This window comes from Quercus lobata, chromosome 11 (genome assembly GCF_001633185.2).
Source record: "Quercus lobata isolate SW786 chromosome 11, ValleyOak3.0 Primary Assembly, whole genome shotgun sequence".
Classification (NCBI taxonomy): domain Eukaryota; kingdom Viridiplantae; phylum Streptophyta; class Magnoliopsida; order Fagales; family Fagaceae; genus Quercus; species Quercus lobata.
In genome coordinates this window covers 6,695,603-6,714,815 of record NC_044914.1, presented here as the reverse complement: position 1 = coordinate 6,714,815, position 19,213 = coordinate 6,695,603, and the positions used below count along the sequence as shown (strand labels likewise).

At 30.1% G+C, this 19,213-nt stretch overlaps 1 protein-coding gene across 13 annotated transcripts in view; it reads left to right on the top strand.

The window, feature by feature from the left end:
- LOC115969422 (cyclic nucleotide-gated ion channel 1-like) overlaps positions 1-18,082 on the top strand; it is a 28,618-nt gene extending 10,536 nt beyond the window's left edge. For 8 of the 13 annotated variants that reach the window (XM_031089069.1, XM_031089061.1, XM_031089067.1 and 5 more), the window contains 11 exons: positions 240-296; positions 4,141-4,283; positions 4,644-5,104; positions 6,713-6,795; positions 8,737-8,890; positions 9,055-9,113; positions 10,654-10,937; positions 11,356-11,467; positions 12,960-13,032; positions 13,149-13,351; positions 17,202-18,082. In XM_031089069.1, the coding sequence (XP_030944929.1) occupies positions 4,246-4,283; positions 4,644-5,104; positions 6,713-6,795; positions 8,737-8,890; positions 9,055-9,113; positions 10,654-10,937; positions 11,356-11,467; positions 12,960-13,032; positions 13,149-13,351; positions 17,202-17,597 (1,863 nt within the window). In that variant the 5' untranslated portion in view covers positions 240-296; positions 4,141-4,245 and the 3' untranslated portion in view covers positions 17,598-18,082. The other 5 variants (XM_031089065.1, XM_031089072.1, XM_031089068.1 and 2 more) reach the window with 5 other exon arrangements.
- The last annotated feature ends 1,131 nt before the right edge of the window (positions 18,083-19,213 follow it).

Here is a 19,213-nt window from a genome sequence, read left to right as displayed (position 1 = left end):
TAATGACCTTACTGGCTGATAGCAATTTTTATTCACTTGTAATGTTGATACATGCAATCTACCATAATTATGAAATCCTGTTAGATTTCCCTTTTAAAGTCTCATGTTAGTTTTCCTTGCACCCATATCAAGCATTCCCTTTATTTTTTGCATTTCTTTTTATAGAACACATTGTTTCCTTCGTCTTAAATCATATGATTTAGTTTAGGTTAATACTGATTTCATTTTGTTCTTTTCAGCTTGTAATGGTTGTTGATGCCCATGATCCGCAGTTCTACCGCTGCATTGATCTTGAGGTAATTCTCTCTCTCTCTCTCTCTCTCTCTCTATATATATATATATATATGTATATGTGGACAAAACTTAGGTATAGTATCTTAAATGTTGTTCCTTAGATTCATTTTTTTAAATTCAGCTATGTGATTTTTTTCTCATGGGATGGAAGTATTAAGCAGCCATGTGATTGAATTTTAAGAAGGGAATCTAAGGAAAAACACCTAAATATTGTACTTAAATTTTGCCCTATATATATATCATTTAGAAAATACTAAGTTACAGTAATTTGACATGATTTGGGCTCTCTGGGTTTTTTTATATATTTATTTTTTATTTGGTTGTAAATGTGATACCTCTCCTAGATTTGAGAGTAACTGAGCAAGATTGTGAGTAAAGATATGCGTATGAAACACATTACCCAAAGGTCCCAAACCTTGACATTTCAAAATTTACTTATTAAAAGTGAAAATTTTAATTCTTTACAGTCTAGATTAGTTTTGTGCCAAGAAGGGGAGGAGCATGATGTTTTTATTTAGGGGACTGAATTTATATCTTTCTGTTGCTCTGGTTAAATCTGTTAAACTAATCATTAATGATGTTTAGAATGCTTTAGAAGTACAATATATAAATTGTTGGTTGTTCTAGAATATCAATGTCAATATAGAAACTTTATTCAAAACTTTGAGATCAAGCTTTTTAGATAGCTATTTTAACAATAAAGATGGCCAGTGCTCTCCACCCAAGTGATGTGTTATGGGTTGGATGAGTAATAACCTACACTAGGCGCTCAATTTGTAACTTAGTTAAGTTGTTTCGTTGGGTTTGTGAGGAGTTACAAGTGAAATGAATGCTTAAAAAAACTACTACTTGATGAGGTGTAAGTGACCATACAAAGTAATAAAGCATTCACTGACACACCAGCTATGCTATGATAGTGGATGTATAGGCCTCTTATTCCATACCCAATCCAAGAAACAATGGTGGTTTATTTTTTTAGGTAAATGGGAAAAGAATTGATCCACATTTTTGTGATGAAGTTCATTTATGTGATGCTTTAGTGTGATTTCTGAGTATTTTATTTGTACTAAAGAGAATAGAGGGATGAAGAAATGTTTTGACCTATCAATTTTTTTTTTTTTTTTTTTTTGAGAACCGACCTATCAATTTCATCTGTGAATAAACTTCTAGAAATCTTAATTGTTTCATCCTTTGTTAGTGGAGATTTCATGATTGTATAGCAATATGGGTATGAGCGTGAGAGAGAGAGATTTTTTTTTTTTGTCTTTTGTTTTTAGAGATTTATAATATATATTTTAGCATATTTCAAGATATTTACGTTATATTATTAACGAATTTGTATGGTATTAAATTGGATTTTAGCGGATTTAAAGAATGAGTTAATGAATTTGTCTCTAGTGAATTTGTTAGCTGAATTTTGACTAATTTTTTTTTTCCTTTTTAATTTTCTGTATTTAGAGATACACCGAAGCCTTTTTGATGCATTTTATTGACAAGTAAAAGGACTTAAATTTTTTTTTTAATTAAAATATAAAAATAAATAAATTATATTGTATTAGTTAAAAATGGAGGCCTAATTTTATTTGGGGCTTAGGCTATTGCATCATTTACGTTATTACGTATATGATTGAGCTGACCTTGCTTTCATCCAATTCTATTAAAATATTGCCATTAACTACGTAATTATCTAAGGAAAATAAGATTTTTTTTAAATGAAAAATTGTTTCTCACATAGAAAATTTATAAAATATTTTTATTAATTTTATAGATTTATTTTATAATTATTCATAATTTACTTCATTAAAGTTGTAGCAAAAAATTGCCAAATAATTTATCTTAAAATCAAATCAAAAGTTGTTGAATAGGCTGCGGTACTATTAATATATAACCAATTGACTCGTACTTGCTACTGCCTACCTGTGTAATGAAAATCAATAAATTAAAATAAAGTTGCAATATTGCAAAAATACATTCAAGTTGGCACGTTTTTTGAGGGTGAGTTGAATCGAGCTGTAAGGCACAAAGTTTAAAGTTACTTTTCCATTATTTAGGGGCGTTTGTTTCCTGTAATTTAAGAACATGTGTTTTGTTGTCTGAAAATATGCGTATTTACGTGTAAATGAAAAAAATATATAAAAAAATGTGTAATGTTATTTAAAAATTGAAAATTATTGTTTGAAATGGTGTACCAAACACCCCCTTAATCTCACATCAGAGTCTCCGACAATCACTTGACATAAACGGACAAAAAAAGATAGCTTAAAATAGACGGCCAAGAAATAGAATTTTGGGGATTTGGATCCAGTTGGAATAGGCCTAATACCTCTTAAATCACTCATAACAAGTTTAAACTTTTTTATTTTTAATCTTTTACTTCTTGTTACATTTAACTTTTTAAATCTTAGGCCTAATATTAAACGTAACTCTCTTAACTTTGATCATAACCATTTAATTTTATTTTTTTATTTTTGTAATTTTTAATTTGATTTATTTTATTTTTAAAGGAAAATTCTATTAAAATAGTGTGAAATTTGGATTAATATCAATTAGGTCTAAAATTTTTCAAAATTGATTAATTTGGCCTTTAAAGTCAACTTAATCTCTAAATATTTAAAAGTTATTATGGCTTTTGAGTGGAATTTGTGGTTTACGTCTGTGTTAAAACTTCTTTTCCTCTCTTTTGCATGTATGTGTGTGTTTGTTTCTCAATAAACAAAAGGTCAATTAGTTATTTTTCTAAACTATCTTAGGGCCTAAGTTGGCTTTAGGGGATCAAATTGGCTAGTTTTGAAATTTTTTAGATCTGATTGTCATTAGCCCAAATCTTAAGATATGTTAATGGAATATAATTTATTTTTAATTTGCAATCAAGTAGGTTCCTACCATCAATTAACTAACAAAAAATATTTTTGTGGTTAGGTGTGCATTGTTAGCACTTGAAATAATAATAATAATAATAAACTTTTTGAAAATATTAAGAAGTGTAATTATGCTTTCTTTTTTTTTACCTTTTTTTTTTTTTTTTGTTAGGAAGTAGTGAGTTAGAATTTTATTCAAAAAGTCTTCTCATAAAATAAAATTTCATAATTATTAATGTGATATATTGTAATAAGTGCATAATAAAAAATGTATCAATAATATATCATTTTAAAAGTGATTTTGATTTAATCACGACTTCCTACTTTAATAAATTTTGAAAAATATCATATGTCCTTGATAAGTTTTAATATTGTTTATTTTCATTTCCGCCATATGTACAACACTACCATATTTAGTTAGCTGATTTTACTTTGGAATAAATGAGACGTGTCCTTTTGGGGTCCCCCCCCCCCCCCCTGGCTCATACCCTTTTTTTTTTTTTTTTTTTTTCCTCATACCCTTTGATGAAGAAGACAATGCTAAAGAAAGACTAGAACATTGTCCATGGACCATATATGGTCCACACTACACACACTACTAGTCTGAGCAGATGGAGTTGACCGGGTCTTCTTTTATTAAAAAAAAACAAAGACTTGCTGAAATAGGACAACATTAGAAGACTATTGACCATTGTGAATGACTCTCACACTTCACACGCCAGTACTAGACAACATTAGCAGCCAGGATTGACCATTAGCAGCGAGGATTTGCTCTTGCTTGTTATTACTTGCATCTGCCTCTGAGCACTCTTAAAATCCCATTACAAAGCCAACTTCTGCCACTTTATGCATTGCTCCACCTTCTCACACTTCACACGCTAGTCACACCATTTGGTGAAAATCTTTTGCTTCTCTCGAGAAAAAAAAAAAAAGAAAAAAAAAAAAAGAAATTTGCCTTTGTTGTCTAATCTGTTTCCCATTTCTCCAGGGATCAAGATTAATTCAGATTTTCCTGTTTAAGTGGGCTGGGCCTACACATAGTTTAAAGGCTGATTCTTCATTTTGGGCATCGTTTCCTTGATAAGCTTTAGTTATGAATTCTGGTTCAAATCAGCTGGGGAATGGTACGAGGTTAGTTTCCTTAGCCCTTGACATTATTTTTTTTTACCTCATCTTTTGTGTCTTTAATATCTATTCAAAATATTTTAAATCCTTTCATATTAATTAATCATATTTAGTTAATTATTATTCTTTTTCACCTCTTTTTATGTTCTAACAATAACACTTGTCATTTTTTATAAGTCTAACATATTTCTAAATTGGTTACTGTTAGGCATCCATTTGGGATGAGCTGAAAAAAAAAATGATTAATTTTACTAATACATTATGGGAAGTTTGTGTTTATGGGTTTATTTTTATCTAGTTGAAAGTCAGTCCTATAAGATAAGAGTCATATAAACTAATTTTATGTTTTCCATGCTTTTTGTTTAGGACAAATGATATCGAAGAGCAGGCTCCCAAGGTTGGCAAAGCTGCATCAGTGAAAGAATCTACGACAAAGACAAGTTCGGACTCACGAGGGAATTCTCTTCTATGGGATTGGAATAGAATAAAAAAATGGGTAAATTCTCTTCCATGGGATTGGAATCTAATAGTTATATTGGTGCGCATGATCGCATTATCACTGGAACCCTTGTTCTTGTATGGTCTCATGATCAATGAATACAAGAAATGCGTTGAGATAGACAGAAAGTTGGGGATCACAGCTATAGTTTCGCGATCTATCCTTGATATCAGTTACCTAGTGCTGCGATTTCATACTGGGTTTTTAGGCTACCAATTTCGGAAATATAGAAAAAAAATAAAAAATCACCTGGTAAAGGTAAGGATCAACGGAGCCACGTCAAGATCAACGGAGATCAGGGGCCCCACTGGCCCAACACCTGTTAAAGGTAAATATCAACATAATAACATGCTATCTAAATTGTAATCTACCTAATATCTCTCCAATAAAAATAAATAAATAAATAAAATGAACCTAGTTAAATAATAACAACATAAGAAAAAAAAAAAATAATGATATCAACAATCCAAACTACACCCCCCAATTTTTTTACTAAGTATTTATTCTAAGTTGCTTTTGTGATCTTATATATGTTGCATGTACAGGTGTCCTCGTTTGTTTTTTCTTCAAAATTTTGATGGCATGGTAGTAGATCTGAAGTACACACACATATATATAAATTTTTTTTTTTTTTAATAAAAATTAGTCACCATTTCTTTTTGAATGGTACCAAATGGTTGATAGTGATTTAAAGATAAAGATCTACCAACTTGTTTATAAGGTGATTGTACTTATGCTTACTAGTTACTCTTATGGAAATGATTGTTTAAAGGACTACTTGATTTTGTTTATTAAAAGGAAAATTACCTTGAATTTAATATAGAAATTATATCATAAATGATTTCCTGTATTTAAAAGACGTCAAATTTCGTTTTGATAAATGACTGATTGAAATGCATTGAGTAATAATTATTTGTCTTTTCGTTTGTTTATATATTGTTATATTGAATTGATACTAGTTTTATATTTTTTTGTAGTATTTAGTAATGCATCTTTTGTGTATTTGGGACTAGCTTATAAGTTAGCATTTTGCTTTTTAGTGTCGTTTGGGAATAAATTATTTAACTTTTTTGCAGAAAATGTAAAAAAAAAAAAAAAAACTAAAAAATTAAAAGCTAGCTTATAAGCTAGTTCCAAACACACTCTAAGAGATCGTTTGGAATGAGCTGAAATTTTCAGCTTATTTGTAATTTTAGTTTATTTTTAATACTATTCATGAGTCTTATTGTACTTTTTGATACTATTCATAGGACCTCATTGTACTATTCAGCTAATTTTTTAACTTTTTTCCTACACTTTCAGTAAAAAGTTTTTAGTTTTAGCTAAATAAGCTGTTTTCAAACGGATTCTAAGAGTATGTTTGGATATCGCTTATTTGGTGAAAACAAAAAACTTATTGTTGAAAATACTATTACAAAATAATTTTTAGATGATGAATAATGCTGTGGGATCCAAAGAGAGAAAATTGTGTTTTGTTGACTTTTGTGGGTCCGTGAACAGTATCCATGGACCCAAAAATAAACGCAGACGCATGGATTTGCTGAAAAATGCCAATCCAAATGCATACTAAGAGTGCGTTTGGGAAGCGCGTTTTGCTTCCCAGACGCACGTTTACGTTTCAGAAATTTTTTTTTTTTTTTTTTTTTTGGTCAAGCCGTAACTTTTTGACTTTCTTGTTGTGAACAGTGCTTTCATGCACTGTTCATGGGTCCCACAAAATACATTTTTCAACAACTTTTTCATTAAAAATGGATCCCACGATACTATTCACATATTTAAAAATTATTTTGCTACAGTGTTTTTCAGTTTTCAGTTTCAGTTTTCAGTTTTCAGCTTTATCCAAACGGACCCTAAGTATATTTTTAATTCTTAATTAAAAAAATAATTATTTATAATTTGTCTCCCCCAAAACTAAAATCCCGGTTCCTTTATGCAGATAAGTGGCAAACAGATCTCAGAAAATATATCTTGCATCGACACTTTCTATTTGACATTTTAGTTTTTCTTCCCATCCCACAGGTAATGGACTAGACTAAAAGCTAAATTCTTGGTTGCAAAATACTTTTTTCACATCTTCTTGTAGTTTGGGACTAACAAAAGCACATTCATGTAAACTGAAATTTAACAACACAAAAATGTAACATAGTTCAACAAATCACATGTTTTTATTCACATGCGACAACAATTAAAATTTATTATCAATGATAAATATTACACATTTGATAAATTTTTATAGACCCCACTTACGAACTTACAAATATCAATGCACTCACAATCCTTTAAAAAACACAAATTAACCTAAATCTCATTAAGCCCAAAACAAATTCTCATATTTTATTGGGAAAAAGAGTCAATTAATAGATATAACACACAACAGACTATTTCCTTGCCCCCTGTTTGTTCAAATTCAATGGAAGCTTCAAATAAATTAGCCAATAACTATTTCCTTGCCACCTGTTTGTTCGAATTCCTTGCCCTTCCCCTAGAATCCACTCTGGGTTGAAGGAGCAGCCAGTCACTTCCTGAGCAGCTGAAAGCATAAAATTTAGCAACAACCTGGAATCAAAATTCCAATTTTTCATTGGATATTTTGTATATCTAAATAAGTTGTAGTACAAGTTTGATCCCACTTTGGTAGTGGAAGACTGTTGTTTGATTCCACTTTGCAAGTTGAAAAGTGTCATTATCTCTTTAGAAGAGACAGTGTGAAAGAAATGATCAAAAATCAAGTGGAAAATGCATTTATAATGTTTGGATAGATGTTGAGTTGATTGAAATTGTGTTTTTGAATGATTGAACATCTAACAAATGTCTTACGAGAGTTTTTGTCTGAAACTCGATAGACACTCATTGACCAATGTCTTGTGAGATTATGCAATTTTTTTTTACAGAGTTATTGCCAAGAGTTGCACCATTTCATATTTAAACATTTATGAATATTTGGAGATTGTTTTTAACATTTTTTCAGCCCTTATAACATTTTATTTCTGAATTTTCATGGTCTATATATAATGTATAAACTCTCATTATTCTCCCTAACAAAAAAATTTAGAAAAACTAGGTATTCTCCAAAGTTGCAATTTGTAAAACCCAATAGGATTGGTTGTATGTTGGGGGCAAGTTTACAATAACCCTTTTAACTACTTGAGTATGGGGGAAAATATAATATAAGGAAAGCAATTTTGTCATACCTCCAAGCCATTAAAGTGGAGTCGAGCTTTATATTGAGGCAGCAGATTCAACCGTTCTTTAGTAGTTTCTTGTGTCTTCAATATATTCCGTTTGTTTATGAATATGAACACACTTAAACCAAGACTAAATACATAAAAAGTGTGTTTTGATTCAGATTATGCCAAAATACAAAAATATGACCCAAACAACACTCAATGTGTTCACCTATACAAATAAACAAAAAAATCACGCTCCTGTATCCTTCGACCAAAAATCCAATAAGATATCTATCAACATCCAAACACAATCACGTTTTTTGCATATGTTTCAATTCTCTAATTACTTATTAATAGTAGTGCCTAGATACCACTCTAACACATTATAAGTTTGTTTTAATTCGAATTACGCCGACGTACAAAAATATGATATCTGTATCTTTTGACCACAAAACCAATAAGATATCTGTCAACCTCTAAACATAATCACCTTTTTTTTTAGCATATATTTAATTCTTAATTACTTATTAATTGCAGTGCCTGCATACGGCTATAACACCTAATTTTTAATGGACAAATAATACTGATTCTTTTATAAGGAAAACTAAATTATTTCTTTGACAAATAAAACATTTTTCTTCCACAACAAAAGGGTTCAAATAGAATAATTAAAGCAGAAATTTGATGCAATTTCTTATACACGCATACTATCTTCTTTGAATTAACATTGTCCTACACATAATTGGATTTTATTCAGCGCCTCTAAACATGGAACTACTTGTAATTTGTTCAGGTGGTAATGTTTTGCATACTCTTAGACGTGAGAGCCATGAAATCTTTAAAAACATTACAGATCTTAAACATTTTTATTTTCTTCCAATATTGGCCAAGAGTTTTTCAAATTTACCTACCAAGGAAGGATCTGGGATCAAATCATGAGATACTTGGTGAAAGGCTATGGGTCCTAGGCCCACTGGATTTCTTTCTATACATCATTGCCGGTCATGTAAGTTTGATTGTGTAGAAATTTCATATTCATTAAATTTAATCTTGGCAAGTGTGCAAGTGTTGAAACCATCTCTCTCTCTCTCTCTCTCTCATGAGATACTTGGTGAAAGGCTATGGGTCCTAGGCCCACTGGATTTCTTTCTATACATCATTGCCGGTCATGTAAGTTTGATTGTGTAGAAATTTCATATTCATTAAATTTAATCTTGGCAAGTGTGCAAGTGTTGAAACCATCTCTCTCTCTCTCTCTCTCTCTCTCTCTCTCTCTCTGAGAGAGAGAGAGAGAGAGATGGTTTTTTTTTTTTTTTTTTTGAGGAGTTGGGTTAAAGTTAGATCTTATATAACTATGGGCAAAACTTAGATATAATACTTAAATACTGTTACTTAGATTTCTCTCTTAAAATTAAGTAATTTCATATCTTAAAAGATCAAAATCACATGTGGTCAAGACAGGTTTCACATAAGTGCACCATTGTTGTTAAAAGTGCGCCTAAGCTCAAAGCTCCAAGTCCCAATCTCTCAAAGCTTTGCGAGGCCAAAAAATAGATCATTTAATGAAGCATGCCTTATGCATGTTTTTTTTGGAGCTTTTTGAAGAAGAATAAAGCATGCATAGGCACGTTTTTATTTTATTTTATTTTATTGCTAAAATAGATATGGATCATAAAAATTAATTGTTTGATCTTGAAAGAAATAACATGGACCAATGATTTACTACACAACTACTATCTTTAGGGTGTTGTATTACACATTATTTTTTTATTTACATGTAATAAGATAGGTTAATTTACAATTCTTGTGCTCTTTGATCTTCGACTTTTAGATGTATGTTGATTGAACCACATACATCATTTGATTATAGCTATCATGATTTTGTACTTTATAGCACAAGAGAAATATAGAATATATTATGTATAAAACTTTCTATGATTAGATTATTATGATATTGACCATTGATAATTGTTTTCAATTTACTATATAAAAATTTTAAGAATTGAAATAACTTAGGTAAAAATTGAATTTACAAACATTATACAATTGACTTCCCTAATCGGTAAAAAATAGAAATTTTTGGCTATTATTATTTTTTGGAAAAAGTTTAGTTACAAAATTGGAGGTGAATTTTGACAAATCCACAATTGGATTATATTTTCTTTTTACACCCTCCTTGCTTGCAAAATTTCTAGAAAATTAAAGATTAATAGTTATGTTATTAATAAATTGTTTAAATTGAAAGTTTTTATAGTTTAAAATTATGCATAAAATATAAACTTATAAATCATATAGTAAATAATATCCAATTGGCACAAATTTGACACATGTATATTAAGAGCATAAAAAACATGCAATTTAATTGTTAGATTTTTAAAATATGTAGTAATATTAATTTTTTTTTTTAATAAACTTTGTTCTTATTTTTTTTTTTTTTATAATATATTATGAATATTTCTATTAGAAGTTATGAAATATTATATTTGAAAATTGTGCACTTCCCTTCAACCAAGCGTGCTTTTTGTGCTTAGGTGTATTACTTCTTTCCTACTTAAATCTTTTAACTAAATTAAGTAGTTTCATATCTTTTGAATTCTCTTCTCTTCTTCTTTTTTCTTTTAATTATTATCGTTTTAGTTGAAATAGTTATTACATTTGGTTATGATATCTACAAAATTGACTGATGTTAAATGATTTGCTCGTCTTTTAGGTATTAGGAGCCTTTTGGTATTGTTTCTCTATTCAACGAACTGTGGCTTGCTGGTACATGGCGTGTAAAAATCTTGGTGGATGTGTCCGAAATTCTTTTTATTACTGCGACCACGACTTTCGCTATCACTCCGTTTTAGATGAATTTTGCCCTAAAAATATGCCAAATGCGGAGCTCTTTGATTTTGGAGTATATCTTGACGCTCATCAGTCTAAGATCTTAGAGTCCAAAAATATTCCACAAAAAATATTCTACTGTTTCTGTTGGGGCATGCGAAATCTGAGGTTTGCACATATTAGACTGTACAATTCCATATTAAGCTTTTTTTTTGAGAAGATCAATATTAAGCTATTTCAATGCATTAAATTTGTTTTTTGCTTACATTATGGACTAAAAGAGTTACTATTAGTTTCCTAGGTGGTTTATGCCATAGCATTTATCCACTATGGAGACTTGGATTTCGTGCTCAGGACTTCTCTGATTGCCAAAATCATTGTCGGTGCTCTACATCTTGCATATTAGGATTGGAGGGCCTGAAACCTATGCGCGTGCACATATCAAACACACACGCACATATATATATATATATATATATATATATTCTCTAAGCTTATTCATTCCCTATAAAATTTTGTAAATTCATTGTAGTTATAAATTTTCAAGATTAGCATCTCATACATTATAGTTGTGCCGCTTTTGCAGTTCATTTGGTTCTAACCTCCAAATAAGTAGCGATGTATGGGAAAACTGCTTTGTACTTTGCATTACTATCTTTGGCTTGTTACTATTTCTATATTACATGGGAAATTTTCAGGTGCGAATCCAATTCTTCTATTTATTTATTTTTTATTTAATGTTAGGCTCTTAGTTGTACAATTATAAAGCAGAGAGACAGTGGTTTCTAAATGGCAAGAATGAAACACCATAATTTTCCGAGTAATATACTAATCATCCTACTATATTATTACATTGATACGATTGTCAATCTCATAATGCTATTTTTATATTTCTGTCGTTGTTGTTGCTCTCGTTTTTACTTTGTTGTTGCTCTCGTTTTTACTGTTGTTGTTAATTGTTATTTTTATTGAAAGAAATATATTTTATATATAAAAAATATTAGATCTGATTTTTTATTAGGAAAAATGGAATATTTCATGGAAACACTAAACCTGTTGTTTTTATTAAAAAAAAAAAAAGATTCAGATCTGGTTTTTGTCAAGGAAAATAGAATGTTTTATGAAAATAGACTCAGATGTGGTTTTTGATGTGCAAAAGAGAATGATTTTGAAAGTGAATTTCCAGATCTGATTTTTTATATGAAAAAGAAATATTTTTTCAAAGGAAATTTCAAATCTGATTTTTAATCATGAACATATAACATCTTTATGAAAATATATTCATATATGGTTTCTAATATGTAAATGCAAAATGTGACTTTTTGAAGGTTGGGATAGGCTTTTATTCCTAGAATTTTAAGAAATGTGTTGTAAAAAAAAAAAAAAAAAATAGTAAAGACTGTTTTTTTAAAATGATATAGTAAGGACTTGGCCACAATTTTGACATTCTTCTATCTCATATTTTTTATTTTTTAGTGTTGTCACTTGTGAAACATTGAGTTTGAATTATATTAGATGGCTTGTATTTTAGACTTAATTTAGACATGCTTATTTTTTCTAACTTTCATATTATTTTATGGCTTCTCAAACTTATTTTAATATATATATATATATATATTTTTTTTTTTAACAATGTGGTTCGACTGATAACCCATTAGTTGAACTAATGACCAAATGACCTAACTCTTAGACTAGGTTAATGTCCTATCCAAATTTAATAATTATCCCATCACATGAGTTTGGATGTTCAGTAAAGTAGATGAAATTGTCTTGGAATTCTTCCCTTCAAACATAACCATCTAGGAATCACACAACATTTATTGTCTTTGGTCTTCCCAAATACCTTGGAACCTCATAATATTTATTATTTTGGTCTTTATTAAAGATTCTATTTAAAAAAAAAAAAAAAAAATTCCAAGACCAATCTAATTTTATTATGCCATCAAACCTTTTCTTTTTTCTTTTTTTCCAGAGAGAGATTACTAAGCTACACTTCTCAATTTTAGGGTAATGAGTGTTTTTTTTTTCATTTGTGGATCTCCCACTTAAGATGTGTTTGGAACAACTTTCTCAAAAAAAGAAAAAAAGAAAAAAAAAAGTGTTTGGAACAATGAGATGTATGCTTGTAAAAATGTAGTATATTGTAAGATATGCCAAAGTTAACTTACTAGCATAAGTGGGCTGGGACAGATATACTTGCAGCGTCGGATAACTTCAAAATCAATTGCAGAACTTCAGCAAAAAAAAAAATCAATTGCAGAAGGTACGTTCTAGTTCAACATTTTTCTTTTAAGTATCAACTTTTTTTGCCAAGTACAATTTTTTAAAAATCCTAGATTTTCCTTTTCAAAAACTAAAAAGATAAGTTGTACCAAACAGCTGCGAAAAGAAAAGTAGAAAGCATTAACTTGTGGATTGAAAATAAAAAGTTCCGGACAGAAACAAGCAGTGAAATTATTAATATCGTGCAAAAGAAATTTCACGAAGAAGAAGATATTTATGTGGAGATCCTGATCTCTGAACTTCCTGCACAACTTCAATGGGATGTCAAGAACGAAATCTGCTTTGAACCACTAAAGCAGGTGAGTTTCTTCACCTCTATAAATTTGCTAAATAAATGTTTGTCCCGGGCATATTGAATATGCCATTAAATGGTATTATAAATATCATCCAACAATAAAATTGAAGGATTATATTATTATAAGTGGTGGCTCCATATGTAACTCAAGGTGGTCACAGGACTACCCACTTGCCAAAATATATATATACACACAATAAACTAATCTATTTTGACTACCTTGATAAAAGTATTGACCACCCTAACTTGAGAATTACAAAAAATTCGGTTCAATAAAAATAAGAGTAATGTTACATTCATAACATTTTTACAATAATTTTACAATAAATTTTATGTGATAAGCAGAAAGTGGTTACTAATTTTAATTTGAACTTAACATTGACATCACTTTTTAACCCACTAATAACAAATTGGTGTATACGAATTTTTTTTTTTTTTTAATATTGATTTTGGCTCCTCAAACATAATTCTTAACCCCTTAAAAAAAAAACCCCTTAAATTAAAAAAAAAAAAAAAAAAAAATACTAGATCAAACAACAACTAGTAAACAAATTATTCAACAAAAAATCTATTGAAAAAGAAAAAAATAAAAATAATCATTCAAATTTGTAACTCTTTCATAAAAATAATCCCTAATTTCATAGGTTCTTTGGGAGTTCCGGTAGTTATGCTTTTTTTGGTTTTGCAATCGCAATAATTTTGCTATCCTTAGCAAACTAGTTTGTAGTTGTAACAAATATCATCCATTTTTCTTTCTTTTTTCTATTATCATTTCAATTCTCTTACTTTATTACTCTAATTTCAGCATTCTCAATTTCTACTTTATTTCTTATTAGTACATTTCTTTCTTTTTCTCTTTGTTAGTAGGAAAAAAGTTGTAATAATTCATGTATTTTTGTGTTTTTGTGTTTTTTTTGATAATGTTGATATATTCAAGTTATCTTTTTATTAAATTTTATATAATTTAATTTTCTTAGTGACGACCCTAAAAAATTTCTTGGAGCTGCCGACATCTTGCATACCTTTATTATCGGCAAAAGTTAGCAAAAGTTTTTGTCCATTATGTATTGAAATCTTTTTTTTTTTTTTTGGTTTAATGTTGAGATCAATATTATTTTGTTGAATAAGTGTTTAACAAGTGTATGAGGCGTCTGTGTTTGATACGTATCAAATATTGGAATACCCACTCTAGAAGGGCCTATACCAAATATAAACATATATGCATATTCTTATCAGGACAAAGTTTGTCTACAAATTAGTTTACAAAAATACCCTTTAGATTTTTTATATATCTTTTTATTGAATATGAATTTTGAAAATCTAATCTTTGATTTATATGTACTTTATGTTCTTAACACGCATGTCAAATTTCATTCAAATTTAATGTTTTTACTATTCGATTAATAAACTAACTTTTTATGCATAATTTTATATCACAAATATTTAAAATTTAAACATTTCATTGATGACATATCTATTGATCTTTGATATTCTTCAAATTTTGCAAATATGAAGAATATAATAAGAATGTACAATCTAAAGTTTGATTTTCAAAATTCGCACCCAATAAAAATATATCACCAGAGTTTGAAAAATTTTCTTTCCAAATTAGTTTGGATTTAGAATCTCATTTTTTCTCTCATATGTGTGTTTGTTTCTTAATAAATAAATAAATAAAAGACTTTTTGGTCTTCTTCAATGATGCATGTCATTGTCACATAATATCCTTACAATTATAATAAAAAAGTTAGCCTTAAATTCTCACTAGATCTCTGTCTCTCACATTATCATTTTCTTAACAATATAAAATTTTCATCTCATGTGATCTGAATATAAATTTTGACAGTTCTTTTCTAATTAGAACATACATATCAAAGGAGCTAAAAATTTTAGTTATGAGCAACTCAAAAAATCTACTTTATTTACTTTAATACCTTACTTTACAATACATCCTACATTAAAGTCTCTATTTTTTTACCACTTCATTTAAATATTCATTTTTTATTCGTTTTTAATTCTTAGTCTCTCCTCTTTCTCTATCTTCTATTCTTCTCCTCCATCTCTTTCTCTTCTTTGCTGCCCCTACCCACTGTCACCATCCACCACCACCGGTTATAAAAAAACATAAAACAAGAATCCACAGCCCACTGCCAACCACCACCGGAAAAAAGAAAAAAAAAACCATTAAACTTCAACCACAAACACAAAAAAAAGCAACCCGCTGGAGGGTAAAGAAAAAACCCCACAAACTTCAACCACTGCCAGCCACCACCAACGCCACCACTGAAAAAAAAAAAAAAAAAAAAATCAACCACAATCAAGAAAAAAAGCAACTTGTTGGAGGAAAAAAAAAATCCACCAACTTCAACCACTGCCAACCATCACCACCGTACAAAAAACTCATAAAACTTCTAGTACAAACAAGAAAAAAGCAACTTGCCAGAGGAAAAAAAAAAAAAACCCCACAAACTGCAACCACAACCACCGTCAGCCACCACCATCAACAAAAAGAAAAAGAAAAAAAGAAACCCACAAAACTTCAACCATCATGAACCCACCATAACCCATTCCAAAATCAACCCAACCACAAATCCAAGAATCCACAGTTGCCCATAATCACGATTGAACCACCAAGACCCACAACACAGCCAAGAGAGTAAGAGAAGAGAGAAAATGAGAGATGAGAGGAAATTTGAGAGTGAGAGATGAGAGGAATAAAAAAAATAAGGAAAGGAAGGAGATGTTAGAATAAAGACATCGGGTCTGAGAGGGAGGAGAATAAGGAGAGAAACGTTAGGGAGAGTGAGAAAGAAATGAATTTTTAATTGTAGGAACAGGGCTGGCTCAATGAATTTAGGGGTCCTAGGCGAAATCTTTAAATGTGACCTTTTATTATATTTAATTATAAATTCATATATTTTTTTCAATTATAATTTATTTTTCTTGCTTTTTGAGGGGCAAAATTACTAATTAAATTTTTGCATTCAAGTTCCACTAACATTTCCTTTTTAATTGGTAATATGGTTAATCCACTTAATCTTTCTTGTGACATAGTTGATCCTAAATAGGATTTTATTAATTTTAATTTTGAAAAACTTATTTATGCGGAAGCAACTTTAACAGGTATAGTTAGTAATATTTTGAACGCAATACATGCATTTGAAAAATATTCTAGCCTCTTTATATAATTTAGTACATTAATTAGAGAGTTTTCATTTATTTGCAAAACTTCTTTTAAAACTTTTAGTTCTGAAAATAAATCTAAGCCATCAATATTGGAATAAGTTTTATGTGTGAGAAAATATTCAAGATTAAGAAAATTTTTTTTTCAAATTATACAATTTTTTTTATGGGATATTATATAATATATTATTATTATTTGTGGGCCTCTTTATCAGTGGGGGCCTTAGGCCACTGCCTAAGTGGCCTATAGATTCAGCCGGCCTTGTGTAGGAAGAGAGATGGTAGTATAAAAAATTGAGTTTTATGTTTAAGTTGATGCTATAGTGAGTTATTTTAGATAACAGCTTACTGTATCTAAAAGCTAAAAATTTTAGATGTAGCAATTTTGATGCAGCTTGATTTTCATTATTTTAACTTTTTCATATCTTTGCTGTGATTGCTTTTAGTTTGTAAAATTGTTAATTTTGTACTAGATAAAAGGGATAACATAAAAATTAATGGTTGCAACTCTATAGTGATATCTATAGAACTCCGAACTTTATTTGGTGTTATTAATTAATTAAAAAAAATTAGTCTATAAAACCCTTTTATTTTACGTATTAAAAAAACTTTTTTTTTTTTTTGGTTAGGAAGTAGATCTGCACTTCAACTAATATTTTTTTCTTGCTCAGCTCATGAACAAAATAAAGAATAGCTTGGATAATCCTGAGCATGAAAAATTGTTGCGTGACATCTGCAACTCTCTCAAGCCAGTGTACTACAATGAGCAGTGCTACATTGTTCGGGAGGGAGAGCCTATGGATGCAGTATTCTTGATTACAGACGGCAGTGCATGGGCCTTTCAAAGCAGCAGTAATGGTGAAGGAACAGGAACTGCCTCCCGATGTGCTGAGCGTCTTGAAGCAGGTCACTTCTTTGGAGAAGAACTTCTTGAATTGTTTTGGGAACCTTCCTCCACCAACATGTTCAATCCATCCAAAGTTCCCATTTACTCAAAATCCCTCAAAACCCATACAAAAGTGGAAGCCTTTGCTCTAATGGCCAATGAATTGCTCAAAAGAAAATGATGCTAACGACGGCATTGGTGGTTCAAGAAAAACTTATGAATCCAGCAGAGCCTGATGATATTGTTGAATTCCCCTAGTGTTGGTGCTTCACTGTTGTTGTAAAGAAATTTAGCAGTACCTGACACTGTTGTTGCAAAGAAATGGTCTGTATTGATGTCTTTGTATTTTGTTTGTTTTTCTAGTGATGGAGTTGCTACTTGTTTGGACTTCGGATTCTCAATGATAATGGTAAAATTAGGCAAAAGACAGCATCTGGAATAATAAACAGTTTGATGCACGCTATTAAATTCAGTAAGGATTGTATGTAGGAAAAATATTTTGCATCAAATGCTACCATGTCATCCATATCAAAACCCAATAAATGAGAGACATATATAAAAATAACTATCAACTAACACATATCTTTTATTTGTTAGTGAAGTAATTATTTTTTACTGATATGTCTCACATTTATTGGATTTTAATACCGTTGACATGGTATTATTCTATACCAAATGCCTTCTCGTGTGTAGAACCTTATATATACCTTTTGATTCAAACTAGCTTGTAACCGTGTGATCAATTTGAATATCTAATTTTATTTTAGGTGTAAAAGCACTTTTAGTCTCTAAGTTTTGACTTTTTTCCATTTTTGTCCCTACATTTTAATTTTACCACTTTTAGTCCTTAAACCAATTAGCACGTGTCATATCAATCCTTGTCGTCAGCCAACTAGCAGAAATAGCAAACGTGACTGACGGCACTATTAAAATAATAATAAAAAAACCTAAAATACAATTTAATTAAAATTATTTCTTAAATAACAAAAATCATTATCTTTTCAATTCTTTTTTTTTTCTTTAACGTGTTAGTCATCAAATTTTTTTAAAAACCCTAACCAACTTTATCTATCTTTAATTCTCTCTTTCTCCCTCTCCCTTTCTCTCTATAGCCTCCATGGATAGAATCTCCCTTTGATCTCAAAATTCTCTCCACTATAGCTCCATGGCCGGAGCTCACAAGGTCGGCCTTCTTCTCCACCACGCACCACTGATCTGACCTAAGCTTTCTCTAGTCTAAAAATCTCATCTCCGCTCAAAACCTTACACCCAATCTCAGCCAACGACAAGCAAATAAGGGGTTGATCTTCGAGGTTTTGATTATGGACACCATGGGGTCTTAATGCGAAGAAAATAATGGGAAAAATTTGGAGTCTTGTTGGTGGGTGTTGTGAAAAATGGATCGGTGGTTGGTGGCTGTGGTGTTGTGAACTCCAAGTGGTGGTGGTTGTGGATTGGTGGGTTTGTTGTTGGTGTGGGTCGATTGGTTTGTTTGTTTTTGGTCTTCCTTTGGTCAGTTGGGTCCATTGATGATTTTGGCTTGGGTTGATGATAGTGGGTTTTCTTTAAGATTGGTGGCTGTGGCGTTGTGAACCCCAAGCAGTGGTTGTTGTTGATTGGTTTGGATTTTGTTGGTTGTGGTGGGTTTGATGATTTTTCTAGGTTGGAGGTTTGACGATTTTTTTGGGTTGGTTTTTTAATGTGGGTTTGATGATTTTTTCATGTTGGAGGTTTCAGTGGAGGATAGGGATTTTGTATGAATTTTTGCATGTTTATTTGATAAGAAGATACAAGAAA